The 22,398-nt window shown below is 37.3% G+C and overlaps 1 protein-coding gene across 5 annotated transcripts in view; it reads right to left on the reverse strand.

Annotated features, from left to right (window-relative positions):
- The window catches only part of PIK3R1 (phosphoinositide-3-kinase regulatory subunit 1), a 62,905-nt gene that overhangs the window by 4,812 nt on the left and 35,695 nt on the right, over positions 1-22,398 (reverse strand). For 2 of the 5 annotated variants that reach the window (XM_048290652.1, XM_048290653.1), the window contains exons 3-15: positions 22,072-22,164; positions 20,641-20,715; positions 17,644-17,775; positions 16,568-16,769; positions 16,300-16,379; positions 6,184-6,286; positions 5,397-5,495; positions 5,090-5,270; positions 4,506-4,631; positions 3,366-3,508; positions 2,916-3,092; positions 2,749-2,817; positions 252-422 (exon numbers count right to left, since the gene is read on the reverse strand). In XM_048290652.1, the coding sequence (XP_048146609.1) occupies positions 252-422; positions 2,749-2,817; positions 2,916-3,092; positions 3,366-3,508; positions 4,506-4,631; positions 5,090-5,270; positions 5,397-5,495; positions 6,184-6,286; positions 16,300-16,379; positions 16,568-16,769; positions 17,644-17,775; positions 20,641-20,715; positions 22,072-22,164 (1,651 nt within the window). Of the gene's footprint in view, positions 1-251; positions 423-2,748; positions 2,818-2,915; positions 3,093-3,365; positions 3,509-4,505; positions 4,632-5,089; positions 5,271-5,396; positions 5,496-6,183; positions 6,287-6,723; positions 6,893-7,679; positions 7,894-9,860; positions 10,185-16,299; positions 16,380-16,567; positions 16,770-17,643; positions 17,776-20,640; positions 20,716-22,071; positions 22,165-22,398 lie in introns of those variants that run through there. The other 3 variants (XM_048290655.1, XM_048290654.1, XM_048290656.1) reach the window with 3 other exon arrangements.

Below are 22,398 nucleotides of genomic sequence, written 5' to 3' on the forward strand. Positions count from 1 at the left end.
AGGAGATAGGCAGGACTTAGCAACTGCACAGAAAGGAGTGCACACATTTTGGTTTCTCTTCTGAGTGAGGCTCCTCTGTGGGAGTGGCACAGGTTGGAGCTGTGTAGGAAATGGAGCAGCAACAACAATGGCCTCAGGACTCTGTGACCTGCTTCTAAGCCCAAAGGTCAAAGAGGAATGGTGCATATGCAAGTGTCTATCTGCCCCAAGCTCACATGTTGGTTACATCATTCACAAATTAGGGTACATACACAACAGAGCAGGCATAGCAGCCTTGTTTGCTGCTCTCTCGAACAAGGAATGTTCCATCTCGTTTTCCCCGCAGCAGGTTTTCAGCTTGGCTTCTATTGATATTTCCCACATTCCATGTTCTCTCATCATGATGGGGCAAGTCCTCATCATCTTCTACCATAGAGTATTGGCTGTCGAAAAGAAAAAATGTGTTTATGAAGCACAGAACAAAATCCACCAATTAAGTAGTCTTTATTCCATATTACATATTTCCCTGGTAAAACTAGGGATTTAAACCAAGTAATACTGCACCATTTAAATGACTGGATAAAAGTAAAATATAAGCCCTGTTTCTTGTTTCTTTGAAGAACACTCACGTAAATTTTAGGAAGAATATAAAAAGATGATGTGTTATTTTTCAGAATATGCTCTGAGCACTTCAGTACTTCTGCCATTGCTCACTGGTTTGGTAAATAGCAAGTCCAACAAAATCAGTACCCTCTGAGTCAGCTTCATTTCCAAAGATCAGAACACTTGGTCAGCAGTGAAAAATCATGCAATGTATCAAGTACAGCTGCTGCTTGGAGAACCTCCCAGCAGTTGCACAGGGAGATATTAATTATTTATAGGGGAGATGGCTTTGTGAAAAGGTGCAGTAGTACAATAGTGCAGTAGTGCTTTCTCTCTCTGTCTGTCTCTCTCTCTCCCCTTATAAGCAGATTATGAGAATAGCATGCAATATATGCTTCTCTGTTAAATCAGCCACCAACTATAAAGCTGATTCAGAATTACAAAGAACCATCTGAGCTAAAGCCCACCATGAAAAAAGAAGCATCTAGTTCAGCTGTGTGGACATCACTTCGGAATTCTGCAGCTCCAGAGCTCCCCACTCCCACAACAGCCTGCACTGGTTGGCCCTGCCTGTCCTGCTCAGCTTGCAATCAGTCTGTGTTACGCTAACGCACTTATTCTCTCTGCAATAGGCTTTTAATTAGTTTTCCTTGGTATAAGAAAAGATGACTTCTCACTCATCCATGGTTCTGTCTGAATATTCTCAAAGAAGTCTACAGAAATCAGCAATCTCATACAGAATTCAATTTTTCATAAAGAAAAAGGGTTCTTTTGTTTCAGATAACAACACTCTCTCTGGGTCCCTTATCCCATCACTCTTTTGACCTGCATGACATTCACATACATTCAGTAGTGGCTCTGTTTTCAACCAGCATCTAGAGAAAGCAATTCTTGTTTTTCATCCTGCTTATTATATTGGGGGATTTTTTTCTGCAATACAACTTCAGAAAAAAAGCCATATTCTAAAAGTTTAATTTTTCAGCAGTTACTAGACTTGCTGGCAAAGAGTGTCAGAGTGAGAGAAAATGAAGATTTTCTTTAAACAGTTTCACTTACTATTTTGATGCTACACTAAACCCACAGAGTGGCATTGTTCTTTGTCTACTGTTCAAGCGATAGAAACACTAGTGGGGACAGATGCCTATGTATTTTACAACGTATCATCTTTGAGTTGTGCTAAGACTGAGAGAATAACATGGCTTTAAAAAGTGTATGTCATTTTTATCTTCAGCTTCTACCACAGCGATAAGCACAATTTCCAGGATAACAGTAGGAGACTCAATAAACCAAGCCAAATTAAAATAAATGGGGACAAGGCCAGAACGCAAATCCACTAGAGTCATTGTCTATTCCGCTTTCACTGTATATTCAACCAGGCAGCATAAAAGGCATGCACAAGAAACTACACAGGCAGAAAATGTTGATACAAATACTACTGAGACAATTTTGATTTTTCTATTTGTTCATTTTTCACTGTTACTAAGCTTCAGATACTATTTTGTGTCTTGCTTTTGTTTAAATTTGGTCTATGTTTGCACAACCCAAGCACTTTTTGCCTTTTTTCCCAGGAATGAAATGAAATGTATTCATCAGCCTAGCCCCTGTCAGAACCTGCAGTAAACTGTTTGAAATGACAGAATACTATCCATTTTCCAGAAAAATAAAATAGACTACAAAACCAGAGAAGGATATTCCTCAACATATACAGATTTATAATCTCCAACAGCAATATGACACAATGATGTGGGCACCACTATACTGGATAACATCATGGTACCCACAATTGAGATTTGGAAAACGCCTGCTCATGCCTAGAGATTTTCTGAACAATTTATCCATCCATATGACATCTCTCCAAGATACTAACACCTTATGAACTTAACTTTGCTGGTAAGAAAAAAGACACAGGTTACATTTCAGTGCTTTGCTACAGTAACTTGATTAGGCACTTCCCTAAAAAAAGGAAGAAAGTAGAGGGTGAGAGAACATCCTTTCTAATACTTGTATTATGTAGGCTGTCATGTCTTAACAGTGTGCATTGTTACTGCAGATCTACTGCAGGCTTGAGATTTCCTTTGTGTGGTCCAAGACTTAAATATGCTTTATCTCACTTTTGTATTTAGATGATTTGAAACAGCAGAAATACCTAAATCTTCCAGTACTTACTCTTCTGCATTTTCATTTCCAAGCCATTCATTTAGCTTCTTTTGCCGAACACCTTTTTGAGTCAGCCACCTGGACAATAATTGCAAATAAAATTAATTTTTTGTCATGAAAGTTGGATACCATTAAAAAACCAAACAGCTTAAAATTTGTCAATTCATGATACTCACATCAAGTACTGATCTCTTGTCTTCCTCAGCTGTATGAGGTCTGGCTTAATGCTGTTCATACGCTTGTCTATCTCTCTATATTCAGCTGCTTGTTTCTTTAAGTCTTCTTCTAATCTACGCCTGCTGTCCACAATTTCACTTATCCGAGACTTCAGTTTTTCATAGTTGTGCATGATTCTAGATGGAACAATGTGGTAGGTTACACTCTGATCTCTTATTCATAATTTTATAATCTGTTATTCAGAGGTGTAGATACTTAAGAGAACAGATTATTTCTCTAGATGTAATTACACATTTTTCCAGTTCACATCTACCCTGTTTGAGGCTTCTCTGCTTACAACTGAACAACTTCAAACTTGTCATCTTTCTTCAGTTTTAGGCAGACCTATAGTTGAAATTGTTTGTTTTTTCAAAAATCATACAATTTGATATGCAAAATAAAATACTGACCTTTGTATTTCTTTTTCATTTCCTTCCCGTTTAAATTTTTCAATGTATTCCTTACTGTATCTTTCTTGTGTTTGGCACTGCTCTTCAAATATTTTTATCGTTTCATTAAATGCCTCAATGGCTGTTCTTTTCATTTGAATTTCCTGAAAATAAAATAATCATTATTACAGTTGTTATCAGACAAAGGGGAAGATTTATTGGCTTGTATCACAGAAACACTTCAGTATATTGTAGAATATCCTTTCAATATCCCTTTACCAAAACGTATTCTGTCTGCGGAGCCGTATGGCATAGAGACAACAGGCCTGTGCAAAAGGCTACCTGGTAAGATTTCCATGATGAGGTTTATCAAGAAGTAGAACTGCTAAAAATGAACCAATTACAATCTTTACTTTGTATAAATAAATTGATTATTAGAATCTTACAGCAGTGCACTTTGCCCTTTGTACCAACTTAGGTCCTTAGAGGCACACCTGGCTTTCTGAAATAAAGGTGTCCTGGACAGGTCTCAGGAGGTTATCTAGTTTATCCTCCTGCCTCTACATACCTAGTTGATAGCCAAGTCTTAAGTCATTAGTTCAAGTTGCCAGCAATTCTCCAATTTTCTTCAATTATTTTTAGGCATATTTCCTGCACACTTTAAGAAGCAGTCTTGATTCTGGGTCTGTAAAACTGCACTAATTTACTGGCACTTTAAGGCGTGGCTAATAACTGATTAGGCTGAAAGAAGGACAGAGGCAGCTTTTCATTCCTGCATTGTATCTACACACATCATCTCTTTGTCCTGCATAGGTAAACCAGACCCTTGAAAAACTCACAATAAAATGCAATGCTTCCCTGAAAATGTGCCTTGAAAACCATAACTCAGCTTGATGAGGTCAGTATGCAGAAGTGGTGGTAAATCAAGATAGTTATGTACTTGCTTTGGATGGAGCTCTCAGACTTGGGCACAGGGTGGCTTAGTTTACAGGTAGTGGCTGTTCAAACATGAGTAAGCAATTGCACTGTTCTGAGCGAGCACATCAGGGAAATGCAGTGGTGGTGGACGAGAGGAGTAGGAAAATAACAGTATGAATTCACAATAATATTTTCAATATCTACAAAGTCTTCCACTCTCCCTTTAGTTCAAATCCAGCTCACCTGAGATGTTCTTGTGTAGTCTTCATAGAGTCTGTCATATTCTCTGCTTTTTTCTTGGAACTGGGTATTATATTCATGTAATTTCTTTCCCACTGCTTCAATGCTGTCTTCTTTTACAACTTGATCCTGGAATGATGAGCAGAAAGAAAGACATTCTGTAAGGAGACAATTCCATTGCACAGATTTTCCGGATAAAACTGCTTAAAAATGCTTAGATAATTACATGGAAATGTGAATCCTCTTTCACCAATATGGAGATATGCTAAATGCATAATATGCAAATGAGAAATTAATGACAAAAAGGAATTTTGCATTGCAAGTGTTTAGCTTTATACTGAAAATTACATATCTCACCATTGAGTGGGCTACTTACAAAGATGTTTATTTCTTAACAGTGTATCCGCAGTATTTAAAGTTCTAAATATTTACATGCATAGTGTGGAGTTGGCTTTACACAAAAATATCAGGTTTTGTACCCACTTGCTTTTTCAAACATTAACAGAGCTGAAGTTCTTCATGTTCTGGAAGTGCTGCAATAATTTCTCTGTATTTAAGTGAAATGCAAAGAAAATAAACTAAATTACCTGCTGGTACTTAGAAACTGGGTAGAGTAATTTTACATCCAGTTTAGGATTATACTGGGCCAGAGATTCATTCCGGTAGTGGTTTATTAGCTCGACCACAGAGTTGAAAGTTAATGGGTCAGAAAAACCGTATTTTCCATCCCGATGAAAAATTTTGATTAATTTGTTATTTCCTCCTTTCCTGCAAATAAAGTATATTGAAAAGTTAGGCATGCTTCAAGTACTATTTCCTAAAGAATACTCTACATTAAGTGCAGGTATTGCATTTTACTATCGAGTATTGCAGACCCAATGTAAGTAGTTTTACCTCAGTGTAAGTGTGTAGTCCCCATGCATTTTGGTTGAAGCATCTCGTACCAAAAAGGTACCATCTGCTGTGTCTCGAAGCTTCTCATTTACTTCTTCCCTAAAATGAAAGCAAAAGTAACCAATAATTTCAATTAGTTCTCACACATTTATTCTGCCATGGTACTCTAAATTCAAATTCAAATGTTTTTAATTAAGTGAGTTTTAGAAGCCTTCTATGTCTCCATATTAATACAACTATTTAATAGCTTATTTTAAATTGTTAGAGAACAAGTGGGATAAAAAATGGCATACTCTGCACTCTCACTGCTGGACAAAATTATTATTCATGCAAAGGTCTTTCTGCTTGTTCGTACAAGCCTGTACAATTGGAGCAGCCAGTGCTGGTCTAATATACCTATATATAGTGCAGATAAAAATGTTGCTAATACATGGCACTTGTTAGTCTGACTTGCTAACTATTGTGCCTACAGTTGAGGTTCTGAATGAAAGACAAGAAGAAAATGATTTCTTTCTTAGTGCTATCTTTTCATGCTAGCATTTCATATAACTGTGTTAAAGTAACAGAACAATCATTTTGCATACTACATTCTAACTGACTGCCAGTAACTTTTTAGTCATGTTTGGAATTAAACCAACTGTAATATGTTTGTGGTGGAAACTATCCTAAAAACGGCTCTTACAACAGTGAATTTTCTACACTCAAAGCATAATACATATACACAGAATAGCACAGCAAGAATAACATAAAGCCAAACATAGGAAATACATGTCTTGAGGTGATTTACCTTGAGATATCCCCCCAGTACCATTCAGCGTCTTGTAATGACATGTTGTTATTCATGCTATTGTTAGTTACGGTATTAGGTTTCGGTGGCTTAGGAGGCAGTGCTGCAAATGAAAGGAGGGAAGAAAAGTTGTAACTCACTGAAAACATGACCATATATTCCTTGAAATTACACATTATTAAACAATTTTATAAATCTATGAGTGTATTAAAAAAAATAACTGGTTGCCAAACAGAGTTGTCTACCATTAACAGTCTTTAAAAGACATTGCAGGAATCAAGATACTTGAAAATGAAATAGTTCAAAATGAAGTTGTACTGTTTGAAAAAATGATGTTATTTTGCAATAATATATTTTAAGCAGAATATAACACCATACTCAACTCCTGCCCCTGTGAAGAAAGCATTTGAGAAAAAAGAAATCTGAAGTTTGCTTTTACCTCCTTTCACCATCTTCAGGTGAACACAAGTAATAAAACATGCCACTTTTTTTTTAATCCTTCTACGTAATGGTCTTAGAGGAATTTTGCTGTTTTCTTACCTAGAAGCTGAGTAATAAAAGATGCAAGCCCATAGCAGTACAGTATATTTGAAGAAGAATCAGGGTTTTGTAATCCTCAGCATTCTGTGCAATGATTTGCAAAAAAACCACCAAAAAACTAAACCCAACAGTTTAAGAAACCCATCTGTGACCCAAATATCCCTTGTGTTAATCTTAGTATTCTGCAGAATAAATTGTGTTCCAAATGCCAGGACTGATTAAAAACACCCCCCCCTGCTCCCCCCCCCAGCTTTTTCAATGTCAAAGCTGCATATGTATACCAGTGGGTGCCAGAGAAGATACTGCAGCACTGACTTAGTAACGAGGGGGACTACACTGGAATCAGGATTAAAAATCAACTCAGCTCTTTCACTTCTCCAGTAAGTACATCATTCCTGTCCTGTATATTATGACCAGGCTCAAAAGACAATGTTTTAAAGTTGCAAGGAGTATCAGGATAGCATAATACTTTCATATGACATGAACAAAATGATGCTATAACAGGCATTCAATTAGTATTGCTAGATTTTAAAAATGTTTTTTCCTAAAACAATCCAAGCAAATGGTTTGTAATCACTGTTTCAGGAAATATGAGTGTTACTACAGCATCTCCTTTTAGGCACAGTGTGGAACAGAGAGAGCAAAAATAGAAATACAAATTTTTAATGATATAATAGCAGGACTAGAACTACATCTGACATAATAAAATAAAAACAGAAACCGGTCAATTCAGTAAAAATTCAATTAAGTAAGCAGACAGGTATTTTAATATTTCAAGATTCTAATTACTACAACCATGCACTAATCCAAAATTTTATTCTAATTTATGAAAAAAGGAAAATTATTTGTATCAATAACAAAGTAAAGAAATCCCACATATCCAGTAAGATTTTTTTTAACAGCTAATGTAAAGACCAAAATTAATTAAGTCTTCTATAATAAGACTGCAGTTTTACCTGGTGGATCCATTTCTATGTAAAACATCAAGTCTGTGCCACAATTTATATCTGTCTTAGGATATTCTATATCCAGTTCTTCCATATTCCAAACAGTATTGTACATTTGTATGAGTTTCACTGAGTAAGCTCAGATACAAGAAAGGAGTCAGGCTGTCTTTGTAATGGTGTCTTGGAATTCATTTTAAAACCTATAAGGGGCTGCACTGTAACCTATTACATCATAATCCTCAGCCAATCATGTCAAAATAATGTCACCAAACCACTCCTGCTTCCTCATTTTGTTCTACATTAATCTTAAAACAATTTCAGTTTTGGGAAGAATCTACATTTAGCAGAATTGCAATATAAAGCTGGTATTACACACAAAAGGAGCAACTCTGCTCTCCTTGCCCATGTTCCTGGCTCATTTTCCTGACTTTGCAGCATGGTACAGTCCAATCCTGGCAGGATGACAAAAGGCTGATATGCTGCAGCACGTAGCTCTTACACACACGCGCACAAAACACACGTTCACACACAGGGCAGCTCCCTTCAGAAGCAGGTCGGTCACATCTCAGGTGCATTCTCTGGCTTAAATGCCTCAAGTTTGCCATTCAAAAAAATTTAAAAGGATTCTACCTACTACACATATTAGAGATGCATTAGAGAAGAGCATGACTCTGTGTGTATATCCATTACACACTCATCTTACACAAACACACAGAGAGATGTATATATACACATAATGAAATATGGATTATGTTTTTAAACTCTACATATTTCTACTATTTTTATGGGCACACAGGTCTGATAGAGTTGAGATTATTATTTAAAACATGCTTACCGCAGAGAGGTCTTCCTCTCATACCATTATGTAATAATACACAATTCAAATCAATCTAGATTAATTAATTTTGAAATTGAAACCCCAAATACTGTAATCTCACATTCAGCAGATTCATTAAAACCATGGAAGAAAGTAAAAACTGAGCAAGATCTTGAACAGTGGTTTTGCTGAACATAAAAAAGGCTCTGAGGATACAATAAGATTCAACCTGCCTTTTCACATAGTTTCTCTACCCTATTCTCATTGATATATTTATCAAGTTAATTGTTTTTAAAAACAAGAGTCCTTTGTCAGTGTCTCTTTTGCCCCTTGACTTTATATCATCAGCAACCTCCAACCATTTAGAAATATTCCATCTTAACTCCCTCCATCACTGACTGTAACTCTCTCTAACCTCTTGGAAGAAACATGGACAGAACAGGCTATTAACTTCAGAGCAGAATGCTCTGTAAAGCAATATGAACACTTTATACTCACTATAATCTATGGGGAGGAGAAAACCAGAGACCAGAAATATCTACAGCAAAGACTAGCTGTAGCAACTATCTGGGCCTTATAGCATAAGAAATCCTGGAGCAGCTGAAATGTGCTCTACCTCACAAATACTCATTAAAAAAAATTAACACAATTTATATGCTCTCTAAATATTTCACCCCTGCCCTCCACCCTCACCCTGCACTGTCTGTGCCCCTGAGCAGGTTACCTCTTTTAGACAAGCATCGACATACAAGAGCATGTCTGGAGTACCAACATATACAAAAAGATGCATGCTAGTTTGCTTTGTACATTTAGAAACTTCATTTTGAAGTAGACTCTCCCCTTCCTGTTGAGATAGACATGCTCCAAAGATTCTTTCCATTTCCAAAATGAAATAGGATACTTAAAATCACTCCAGACACAAGTCTAACTACTGAACTTAGAGGTTTTGCACACCTGCTACCCAAACAGTTAAGTTGCCAAGGTAATTATTTAAATTAAGTTACAAAGATTTCCTACAAAAACTGCATTGCTGCTTTTAGGTCTCATGTGGGATCAGTAAGTTTTTTTTATTCCATTGAATAAAGACTTTCAGGAAAAATTACTTCCCTAGGGTTTCACTGGTGGCCAAATTTAGGACTGAACAAACTTGTATAATCAGGTTAGTACTCAGCTCAGACTAGCCTAGCCTGCAGGCAAGAAAAGAAAGGAGGCAGATAGGCTATTCCCCATTCTGTATATAACCTAGAGAGGTACTGAAGTACTTGACTTAAATTCATATATCTTAGGACATTTAAAGCTCTACCTGGTAATCAGTTACAGTACAATACTTCCATGAGATGATGAAAAAACCACAGAAACTCAAAATCACTTACTTTGTAAATTACGCATCGCAGATGATCACCCTTTTAATACAGTCGAAAATACGATCCAATATTGGTTTCCTCTTATAAAAATCTTGCTTAAAAATAAACCCTAAAACCTCCATTTACTAGGAGGCTTCTCTGAAGCAATGAAGAAAAAGAGATTGCTCTGCTTTCCAACCAGTGTTCCATAAAAACTCCTAAAAGAGCTGTAACTTGCAGTGAGAAAATCCAAGCCTTGTCTCTCAGCTGCTTAAACCTCTGTGCTGTGCAGAAGGTATCCACTTACTCTGGTTCATCATTAAAAAGTGAACCTGACTTCAGTACGGTGAAAAAAAAAAAAAAAGAAACCACCACCCTCAGTAGCTTGCACGTCTCTCTCAGATAAGGATCTCGGTTTCATGATTAACTTGGGTAGGTTCAAATATTTGCTGAGCCAGGGATTTCAGTTGGGGGATGGGAGCAAGATTCAAAGTAAAAGTTGTCATCAGCTAACAAGTGGCCAGTGCGGGGCTAACTTTCTCATTTTAGCTAAGTAAATGAGAAGACCATTGTAAGAGGCCTTAAAATAGTCCCTATCACTGGCTGCTGCATGCAGAAGATGAGAAAAGCACCATGAACAACCAAATACGGGAAGTGGCTAACTGCAGAAAGAACAGAGAATAAAAATTTTCCTTGAAAATAGCTGCATCTCTAGAAGCAGCCCTGTGCGAGAAAAATAGCCTGCTTGCAAGCACAGCATCACCTCCTATATGCTCACGCTGGATCACAAATAAAGGTGCTTTTCAAGACCCTTAGTCTGAGGCTGTAGAGGCTTTTTATCAATTTCCTATAGAACTAAAAATATTAGACAAAACACTGCCTGTATCCATGGTGGTTTCCAATATATCAGGATTGTTCATTTCTTGGGCAGGCAGGTGGGTAAATGAACACAGAGAGGTAAAATTGTACAGAGAGGTAAAGTTTATTTTCTTTGCCTTAGTGTTTGGTGGAGATCAAACTTGCTAAAGGAACAGAGCAGCGACTGAAGAGTTTGCTTCCCTCTGCCTACAGAAGTTACATTCTTTGCCAGCTAAACTTCTACAAGGAAATAAATTCAAAGTAAAAGGAGAAGCAAACACATTAAGAGAAAGAGAGAAGGGGATTAGTATTTTCCTCCCACTTCTTGCCAACAGTGAGAATTTCTAATAAAAACACTGAGAATTTCTTTGAGATCTGCTTGTTGCTCCTTAAGGCAGTAAAATAGTATTGAAAAGTTTTTTCTTCCTTAATACTTCACATACCAAAATCCTCCTATGCTATGAAACACCACTTGCACCTAATAATGAAATCCCAAATATCTGCAGTACATTTTTGATGTTTTGCAGTTGGTTGATTAGCTTCACCTAGAACAATCCCTTGCTTCCCCTAGTTTTAGCCTCTGACTACTTGAACAATGGTCAGTTCTAAATGTAATTTAAAGCAGCAGTCATAAAGGTACAGACTACTTCAAGTGGAGATGGAAACCTGTGTTTCTGAACTAATTCAGCTTCAGTCTGTAGTTGATATACTTCTTTACTGTTAAAATTGCAGAAGGGCTTGAGAACATTTCTTGGTTTATAGGGCCACAATACAGATGTATATAGTCAAAGGAAGAACAACAACCCAAACTTGGTTCACTGAACTTTTTTATCAGTTAAAAAAGCATAGATACCCACACAGAGATAATGAATTCCTCATTATCCTGCAGGAGAGAATCAATTATCTTGTCAAAAAAAGATACTGGCATGCACACGTATTTTCAAATATTGCCCTGTCTTATCTTTTTATTTAAATTTCAAAATCTTGAGGGGTGTCCATTTAATCTGCAGACTACTATTCCTTTCAGTCATATTCACAGTGTTCTTCTATTAACACAACACATTTTTTTTCTAAAAAATTATGTCTGAAGCAGGAAGGGAACTGATCAGATTTGACATGCTTGCATGTGTTATACATACAAATACTTGCATATGGACATAACAATCCACAAAAAATGCTCACAACGTCATTTGCATTGTTTCACTTTTACCAAACACTTGCAATAAGGTATTGAGAAACATAAAGCACAGGCTTGTGTCAAAACTTAGACCAAGGATACAGCATTCCAAAGTACGGTGGTTAGCCAAGCGTTGTGCTTTCCGTTAGGTCACGGATAAAGCCTGGCTTTTATTAGCTTAGAAGGGCCGCCCTCTGCTGGGTGAGACACGGATGCACAGGATCTGCCGTGGGCACGGGATCTGCTGTCCATGGACTCGCAGCTTTCTGCATGCTCCAAACCACGCTCGGTGCTGCTGGCAGTCCAGCCAAGACTCTGACATGCTGCAGACAAGTTCTGACAACGGAGAGCGTTCCTACACATTTGTTTATGGCCCCAGGACACTACCGACAGGACTGTAGTCTCAGGCTGATGCCTACAGCAATCCAAGGTACCTTTGAGTCAAATTCCAGGAGGAACTGGATCAGCCTTCACATTGCCCTGGCTCTAGCTGTTACGCTACCACTTGTGCAAATGTTTTATGTAACTAAAAGCAAAGTGTCTTCACCTTGGTGATGCTGCCAAGACTTTCACCTCATCTCCAACAAGCGAGCAGCTACATATAAGGCAGTCTTATTACCTCACTCATTCTTACCTATGATCCTCTCAGTAATAAAACCTACTTTTTCAGCCTGCAGTATTTCAGAGTCTGAGCCATTATGTTACAAGCCTAGGAAACAGGGATAAACTGGGATGGACAGCCCAGACAAAGCAGCTCAGCTCTAGTTAGTGCACAGGCTATTAGAAGCTTTGATTCATTGATACAAGGCAGCTCTTTCCTTTCCTGTAGCTCTTTTTCTGCTCTTCACCAGCAATGCTACCAGCTCCCCACATCCCCTTGCTCTCTCTCCACATCCCACTTCCTCTTTGCCTTCCTAAGACACACCTTAGTCTCACACACCCAAAGCCCCTTCCCACTCCTCAACACCACCCCAACTCCAGAAAGGACCCCTATCTCCCTAAATTCCCCACCCAAAATCACCTCCCAATTTTCTCTGTGTGGCCTGCCTTTGCAGCTGTGAGTGCTAAACTGACCCTGTTGCCCCAAGCACCTACTGCCCCATGGGCAGCTTTGGGATCTGCATCCAGGGCAGACCACCTCCAGGAGACTTTAAGATCCTTGACAACTAACTGAAAAAACTACCCCAGTGCTATAAAACTACCCTATGCCTATAAACACAGCCTAATATAGCCTATTTTCCGCTATTTACCTTCACAAGTCTGTATGATGTGTGATATTCTGTGAGACATGAGCAGCACTACTTGCTAAAATCTGTTACAATTAAGATATTTTCTTCTAATAATACTGTTTTGAATACCACGTTTAGAGACCTGTACTTTGTTTCTGACTGTACTCTTTAATTTAAAGTCTGTGCAGCTGTACATCAAGCTGGGGTGTTCAGACTGGATGCAAAAAATCACCTACCTTGCCCACCACCACCATCTTTTGTCTCTCATACTGACAAAGTTGAAGAATGAGACAAGAATCAGAAAATTGATCTCATTTTTTCCAGCCTTATTTCTCCTGCAACATTACTTTGTCTTCATCTGCTACACAAGAACCTACGATTCTATGAATAGGTATTGTTAACTTCAGTACTTTTGTGTAGGACTAAGCACTGTTCTAATCCACAAACTAGAATCTATAGCTTGCTGATGAACACCATTACAGACAAAAAACCCCAATCCAACCGTTTTGTGGTAAATCAAGTAATGGTCTAGGAGTAACTCTTCTGTTTGTGTTATGGCATCCAAAAATCATCACTCTAGCTAAAAGATGTCCAACTGAAGATGCCTAATTTAAGATACTAATTTAAAATACAATAACATGTAAGGTCCAGTTCCTTACTTCCTATTGTTTTCAGGTAAGAAGGATAATTAGTGGGTGAAGTGGTAAGGAAAAAAACCCGACAGCTGTGCAAAGATCTACTTGCTATTCAGATCAGTTACCTCTAACACTGCATTTACTGTATTTATATACTGCGTAAAATACCACCAGAACTTCATGCACAGCTTGTTTTAGACAGAATGTTCTCATCTTAATAAAAAGAATTAAGAAGGGAGGAAGCCATCACTCCAGCCTGTGAAAAAGAGAAGAAACCTGGCAGCACTGGCTTCCCTGTTGTCACTTAGTCATGACGTTATTTTCAGTAAGTAAAATTCTTTCTGCTTAAAACCTCTCGAATTCTCCACTTGTAAAATTCTGTTAAAGATTGTAATTCTCAAAATACTTACATAACAAATAAGGTCTATTTATTGGAATCTTCTTTTTATTACAATGTATCTAAACAGTCTTTATGGAAAATCAAGCCACTACAAGCAATAATCTTAAAGATGACAATGCTGAAGAACACAGAGTGTTTTTAATAGTTCTATGAGAACTATAAAAACAGCCCTCTTCAGATGTTCCAGTCACTGAATGATATTGGTGTGGAAAATGGACTTGTGGCCTAATCCTGCAAACTTACAGAACATTCTATACAGATTCAACTTTTGAAAATGATTCAAACTTTTTACAGGCCTGAGGGCAGAGAGACTAGCTAGCCAGACAGTACAAAGCCTGAAAATTTGTATCTGAGGTTTTTTTCCAGCATATTAGTACATGTACTACTAAAGTGTTCTACTAAAAAACATTCCACTAGACATGATGGACTTTGAAATGCACAGGGAAGGAGTTCTGTTTTTGTAACAGATCACATGAAAAATCCTAGTAGGACTGTCAAAGTAAACTATTGCATCATGCTATATTAATTAATGCAGAAGTAATATTAAAAACAAACAGATGTTCAATTATAATTATTAATGTAGTGTCAAATCGTATAAATCTGATGGATACAATGGCATTTCTTCAAGCACCCTAATGACATTCTCAAAATGACTAGATTCCTTGTCCTCATTAGTAGTTCTAACACCTTTCACTTTTATACTTTCCTCACATGAAGCAACTCAGGCAGATATGCAACCAAGTGATCTCTAAAATGCAATTTATAAAATCCTCGCATTGAAACTGAAGAAACCATTGACTCCACCTTTGTAACCTCCCAACCAGTGCCTCTAGACATACATATTTACATACTCCAAAGCGTTTGCAAACATTCAACCATAAAAAATGCTATTAGCATTAGACTATTAGAATCTGTTTTGCTTTTTAAGGCTTGTAACATGTGACAAAGACAGTAATTCTTCTACAATTAGCAGCTATTTGCTGATTCTTAGTAAAATAGGACAAATACTGTAAGTTTGCACTCTCCTAGTTGTTACAAAGCACTAGGCAGAAAAATATACAGTGGTTCTGGAAATCCCTGCTTAATACTTTACCAAAATTGAACAAAACTAAATAGCAAGCTGAAAAACGGATGTACACGAAATGTTAGGGAAAGTTTCCTAACTAACAGAGCTGGCAAGATTAGAAAAGCCTTTCAAACAGAGCATTAGGAACAAAAATTTTAGCCATTTTAAATTAATCTTCATTAGCTGATGAAGAGGATTATACAATGTGCCTACCTGAAATACAGAAAATAAAGCACTTTTCTGCTGTGTTCTAGCTCTTCAGATCTTAAGCAACTCTGCAAATCCTACTGCCATGAACTTTATTTTGTGCTTTGACTACAGAGGTGGGAAAGGTACAGGCTGTCCAATGCTCTGTTCACCCTTTCCTTTGTTAGGATAGTCTCTGTTAATAAGCTGTGAAAGGAATTGCTTTCAGCTAACATGTAAAGTTCCCTGCATTAGTAATGTCCTTTCCACATAGTTAGCAAGCCTTGCTTCTACCAAATACCTGATTCAGACCCAGAGATTTTGCATAAATTAGAGGTGGGCTTTACTATTTGTTGACTTAATTAGATGTTAACTAACAGAAGCAATACACGTGGGATCTAACTTTCCTGCATGGGCTCTTAATATTTTTCACATTATTTATTGATATTGGTAAATAAATCTTTTTAGTATCTGGATTAAAAAATACATGTATGTAAATAATGTCTCCATAGGGTATAGCAAATCTAAGAAAATTTACCTGGGAGTAAATCGAGAGTTCAATAAAACCTGGAGAATTAAGCCCCCTACCACTGTATGATATGCATTCTATTGGTTTACAGGTCTCAAAAAACTCACAAATTCCTATTTGCTGTTTACTGAAAGAGAACAAAAATCCTAAGGGCTGTACAAACTATTGGCACTAAAATGACTTCAATGAAAAAAGACTATTGCTTATAAAACAAATACTGCACACCACTATAAAACATACGAGGAACTTCTACTTAGCTCTGTAATTGTACACTTTTGCCTTGCATTAAGTTTGATTTAAATAGAAAAAACAAAAGCATTTACCGTCCTTAAGTTGAATTTTAATATTTAAGAGAACAGATAACTTTTTAGATTAAAAATATTTTTTACCTGGTATGGGCTGTCTCTCATTCCATTCACTTGTGATTAAAACCTCTAGGACTTTTATGTGGTGTTCTGTATTATCAGAGCTGCAAGAAATGGATTAAGCAGTAAGAACTAGGAGAAATACAAAAGTTTACTTTAAAATTAAAAAAAAAAAAAGGAAAAAATTTACCTCGCATCAGAAATAAGGTCAGAAAATTACTTCATTTATCTTATTTTGTATATAACTAATTCATATTTACAGTAAAAAATATGGTAAAGATGACCCACATACCTTGCTATCTGGAATTTGAAAAGCAGAGGGCTGAAAATTTCAGCCAGAGACCTTGCATTCAAGAGATTTTTGCTGGAGGCTTGACAAACTCTGAGGAAATGTTTGAGCAAATACTGAAGTGTGAGCCAATACTGGGGAGGTATATTTGGAGATCTGATCAGTTTCTTGAGCAACTGAGCATATTCCTCTGAGCTCTGCACTTCTGCAAGCAAACAGATAAACAATTCTTGAAACCAGCACAGGAACGTTCAAGTAAAATGAAACTATATGTGACTCCTTCAGAAGCACCAATTTTACAGAAAAAAATAATTCTGTCCTTCATTAGAGCCATACGATTTCTTTCTTCTTTTAAAAGAAATGAAATGCTCAGGGAAGAGTAAAGAGCAAGTATTTAAAAGTCAAATGGAAACAGATATGCATTTTGGTAAAAACCACAATGTGTTCAGAGTGTACTGGTAGAAGTCTGTCTTGTGTTTAGCGTCACACATGATTGGGTAATTCTGAGATGCACTAGATAAGTCTCACAGGTGCTGTTCTAACTTTGAAGGTTACCAGTAACAATATCCTGTCCTGAGATATATAACAGAATACTTGGCCCACGTGCTGAAAGCCTGTAAGCTGTACTTGTTTTAAATGACCACTGTAGATGATGAATCTCACATGCATGTATTTCTCACTTCACAATCTGCAGCCCCAATGTAATACAGCACTCCATGACCTCTAATACATTTACTTTGTCAGCACTGATAAAAAGTTAAAAATTAGCTTTCTGTATACAGGCAAGTCCTTGATTTTTTCCCCCAGTTCTTCTATAGTATTTCTAGTTACTAAAGTGAAGAGAACTGTGTTATCCCTTGTATTTTCCATTATGTTTACCTAAATAAGTAACCAAATAATGCAGAATAATGTCTAGATCTGAACTGAAACAGCTTTCATCGAAAGTGGTAAAGGCTTCTGTGAGGCTGCCAGGTTGTGCAGAATCTTTGCTGTTCTGTGGGTGATAGCTGAACCACCAGATATTCAGAATTCTAACAAAAGCTTTTTGTTTGACATTTGAAATAATGTGATAATCATACCTTGAGCGACAGAAATCATGTCACTGTAAACAGCTGCTGGAATGATGGGATTTGGCAGGTCCAGGATATACCTCTTGAGAGCATCTGATAAAGTATGGACATCAAATGTCTCTAAATCTAATGAAGAGGCATCTAAAGGGAAAGAGAAACATGCTTTTCAGACTTCAGAAACTGGAAAAAATATACAAGCTCATAATAAGCCAAAATTGCTAACTTTCACCTGGTTTATAGGGAACAATTCATAAGAATGTAAGACACCAAGAAACACCTTTGAGATGAAGAACACACAGAGTTCAACACCCTGCTCAGTCCTTTGGCATCTGATGAACCAAATGGCTTCCATAGCTGTGTGTGGCCTTCCGTCACATACAGCTCAGGATTGAACTCAGAGTAATGGTAGTGACTTGCTGCATCTTGGCAATGTTATGAGACATCAGAATATTTTTTACAGGTCTCTGTTTTATATGTAAATATTTTGTGTAAGAAGTAAGTACTAATCAAAGGTTTGGTCAAATGCAGCTTCTCTACAGGGAGCTATTTCTATTATGACTGAAAGTTTGATTAACATCTTGGGGATCCAAGTCTGCAAATATTTATGTAACTAAGTTGAAGCAAATATACACGTGCAGAACTGTGTGTTTGGTGGTTTATGCAGCTGTTGGGATTTGTCTTGTAAAACTTGATACCCCCTTCCAGGATAGCTATGACTTGGGATAAGGTTTGGGAGTGTCACATAAAGGACTACTTGTTAGTGTCGGAGCAAGGAATATCGGCAGCAAAAATAAAAATGGGAAAATACAGAAATCCTTAGTTAGTAAAAGCAAGATTAGGGTTCATCCTATAACATGAAACTCTGGCACAGTAAAGTCCGAAGTGTATACAAAAAGATCCATATTTTGTACAAGCATTTAGAGGCATTAATGCTGATCAACCTTCTATCTAGCAAGGTCCCTGGTAAAATAACTACTGAATCTGTTTGTCCAGTTTAAACAAAGGCAATGGGGAAGTAGAGCAATCAGATATATGGTGTGTCTACAAACACCGTGAAATAAAGCAGCCAAGAGGGGGTAGTGAGAAACTTTGCTGCTTCTTCACCTCCTTTGTCTTCCCCAACGAAAAGCTTGCAATATGAGCTCAAATCTTATCGGACACCAAAGAATTTGCATGAGAAAGAAGACATAATGAATGTCTTTGATGATACAAAACTTGCAGTGTGGGAATGAATTCTACAGCAGCAATGGTGTGTCAGAGAATCCAACTATAAATTCTTAAAAAACCAGTTTTTATTAGTTTTGTTGCTCACTGGCTGTCTTTTATTTCATAAACTAAGTTAAATCATGCTTCTTCAGTGTTGACCATTTCTCTAAAGTATGTCCCAAATTACGATAATGAATACATGAGTAATAGTACACTTTGCAACTTTCTGGGTGTAGTATTGTAGACAGACCCGAACTCTACCATCTGCTGAGCTGGCCAGATGTAAGTCAGCTTTGATTTTGGAGCTAGATAGTATTGTGTTGATGCTAACAGACAGTAACTCAATTAAAAAATGGAGAGCATTCTAACCACTAGCAGAACAGCACACTAATGCAAGTTCACAACTTTGTGACCAAAGCTGACTTTGCCCTCTGCATTAGAATTCTGCTAATTCAAAGAGAGCAGGCAGAGGAAATGAGATTTGTCTGTATCCCTGCACCTGCATACTCCCTGCACCAGCTCTGTCCTGGAAGATCCCAATCCTATCTTAAAGAGACCTCAGAAAGAGACACTTCTACTAAAGAGTAAGGTTCTGTTCCTGTTACTCAAACATAACTACATTTTAAGTAAGAATACATGTAAACCATGAGTTTTTCATCTCAAGAGATAGATGAACCCTTCATAAAAGTATATCTCAGTTTAAAGACTTAAGAAAAGATTCAGATAAATTAAGAGATACAATCATATTGGTGCCACAGAAAATCTGGATTTATCTGGACTGAAAAATATAAATACGATACTAAAAATGTGACTGCTATCATGAGGCTGCTAGCACATGCCTATCTCCTCTCCCTGCTTGTACACATACACTTCACTGCTACCACAATCAGTGCAGGGGAGGATGCTCTTTTGTTTTGAAAAAACAAGGGTTTTTCTGAATATCATCTCAGAGTATCATCTCTTATTCACTTTGTTAATGTTTGCAATTATTAAAAATGAGGAGACTAATTCACTGTGTGAGTTTGCTTTCTTTGTCCCTCTGGCAACAAGGCACGTAACCATTTTCATTTTCTACCCCTTCTATTTTGTGCTCTTTTAAGCAAGTGAAAGCTCACACCACACATTGCACACCAGCTTGCCAAGTCGTGGCCAAACTCTCCTCCTACTCTCATACTGAAACTGTGCTGCCATGGCAATATATTCTGGCGCGAAGTAGAAATTAGGCATACCAAGAAAGAAGAGGAAATATATTTCAGGAAACTTGAAGGGGTATGTGGTGTTACTGGTGTAGTTGCATTTTACTGTCTGAGAACTCAGCCTACAATATTGAATCAATTGTCTCTTTCACTTCAGTATCACTCTGCAGCAGGTAGATAATCGGCTGCTATTGCCACCTCACCCACTGGACCAAAAAAATGCACACACAGAACTATATATAAACAACTGGCCATTTGTTTACAAAATAATAACCTGCAGCCTTTCAGGAATAATTATCTTTACATTGATTCTGAACAAAACACCTTGTTTTTCTCTGTACAGCTAGATTGTCAGTCTTTGAACAAGCAAGAGGACAAGAAGAGATTTAAAAAATTATTCTTAGAAGAAAAACAGGCAGTGGAGACATGAAAAAAGACAACTTTAAAAGTGAAAAATACTTTAAGTATGAAGTGTAAAAGTTAGAGAACTTTTTTACTTATGTATGTCGTTTTAATAGTATATTATTGAGAACCAGCATACATGAGTGGGAGTGGTCTGACCACAAAATCTGTCCAGTGCTTTAAGGAAGAGAACTGTACTTACCACATTCAAAAATTTGTCTTAATTCCACTGTGCTGTTTGAGCCTTGTGCTCCATACAAAGTTGAGCACTCCAGACCTTCAAAACAAAATCAATGGGACGTATTAATATTTTGGTGACTGTTGCTCTGACGCAACATATTTCTGTTTTCTTCAGTAAGTACTGACAGTATAAATTAGCAACATTCTTTTCACACTAAAAATGTGATTGCTTTTTAAGCCTGTAAGACACCCCTTTATGCATTTAAACTGCTGTGTCTACAGAAAGAGCTGGGCAAGGAAGATCAGAGATGCCAGTAGTCCCACATATTCTGTACTGGCCAACTGCAGAAGGCCAGGACTAGGAAACAGACTCACACTGGTGTCAGAGAAAATATCTGTATATCTTACATAATATGTCTAATAATTCGCCTGAATTATTACAAAAGACATCACTAAATGTTTTCACATGAAAGATACTGTTTACAAGTTTCCTACATCAGTGAAAATAGAGAAGACACAAGGAAAGAGACCATGTGCAGGGATGCAGAGCAGTGACAATTTAACACTATCACTGGTGTCACCTGAAAGCAGCAGTTTGTTATGCAAACTGGTGCTAAATACTGGCCTTTCACGTTGATATCAGCAAGCTCCTACTCTTTCAGAAAAGGCTTACATTCTTCTAAAGTGTCAGAGGACTATATTAGAACCTATGTCTCCAAGGACAGCAGCCTAATTCTGATCAGAATACCACTTCTGCTCTTGTCCCCCAGCTTAAGGCTCCTGAATGAGTAGGACTCATTGAGCTGCTCCTTACCTCACCAGGTCTGTGAAGGCAACATCATAGTAGGTGCCAGGAAGACAGAAATAGGGCAAAAGAAATACGACATTGTAAAAGAAAGAGGAAAGCCTCAATAGGATGGGGAGACATCAGCACAGGAAAGCAGGTGAGGTAAAAAACCACAAAAGAAACTCTGTCTGGCTCACTATAGAGCAGCAGTAAAGAATTGACTCCTGAAGAATAAAACCAGTTCTTGTAACCTCTTCATATTTCATTCTTTTCTTTTTTCCCCTGCTTTGGGACAAAACATTACTTTTTTCCCCTGTGTGCTGTGTATCCAACTCAATGTCATGCTGGCATTTCCATAACCAACTTAAGCTGCTTACTGGTTAGAAAAAACCAAAACAATACCAATACTTCTACCTTACCTTTCAATAATACTTATATTAGTTACTAAATGCCATTTGAGGTAAGCTTTGGCTTTGCTCCTACAGTCCCAATAGCCTCTAATAAGCAGAAACCAGTGCAACAAACCTTAAAGAAGATTATTTTGGATGTTAAGTAATGTGATGCATTATCAGCTCTAGAAAGAGAACATGCCAGCTCTGGATCTGATTCTGCAGTCTTGATTAACATAAGCAACAAAAAACTTAGGTAGCTCATTCTTCAGCTTACCTTTCTTTTCAATTGTCTCTATGATCTTGACAAGAATCGGTGGAGCAACATCAGGAGGTGCAAACTGCTCTGTAAGGTCTGGAAGTGAAAAAGCTGTAAAAAAAAGAAGAAAACTAAGCCAAGCTGGAGGTGAATCCAATTACTTTTATGAAAATGATGACATGTAATGCATCCAGTTAATTTTTAATTATAGAACAAGCATCCCACTTGTCAGGGCTATATGAGAAAATTCCATACTTAATCAAAAATTTGAATAAAATTTATGACAGCTGCATTTTTCATAGCATTTTCTTTTAGGGACCTCAGTCCTAGATTCACTCTCCATAT

The sequence above is a fragment of the Corvus hawaiiensis genome, chromosome Z, assembly GCF_020740725.1.
Source record: "Corvus hawaiiensis isolate bCorHaw1 chromosome Z, bCorHaw1.pri.cur, whole genome shotgun sequence".
NCBI classification, from domain to species: Eukaryota; Metazoa; Chordata; class Aves; order Passeriformes; family Corvidae; genus Corvus; species Corvus hawaiiensis.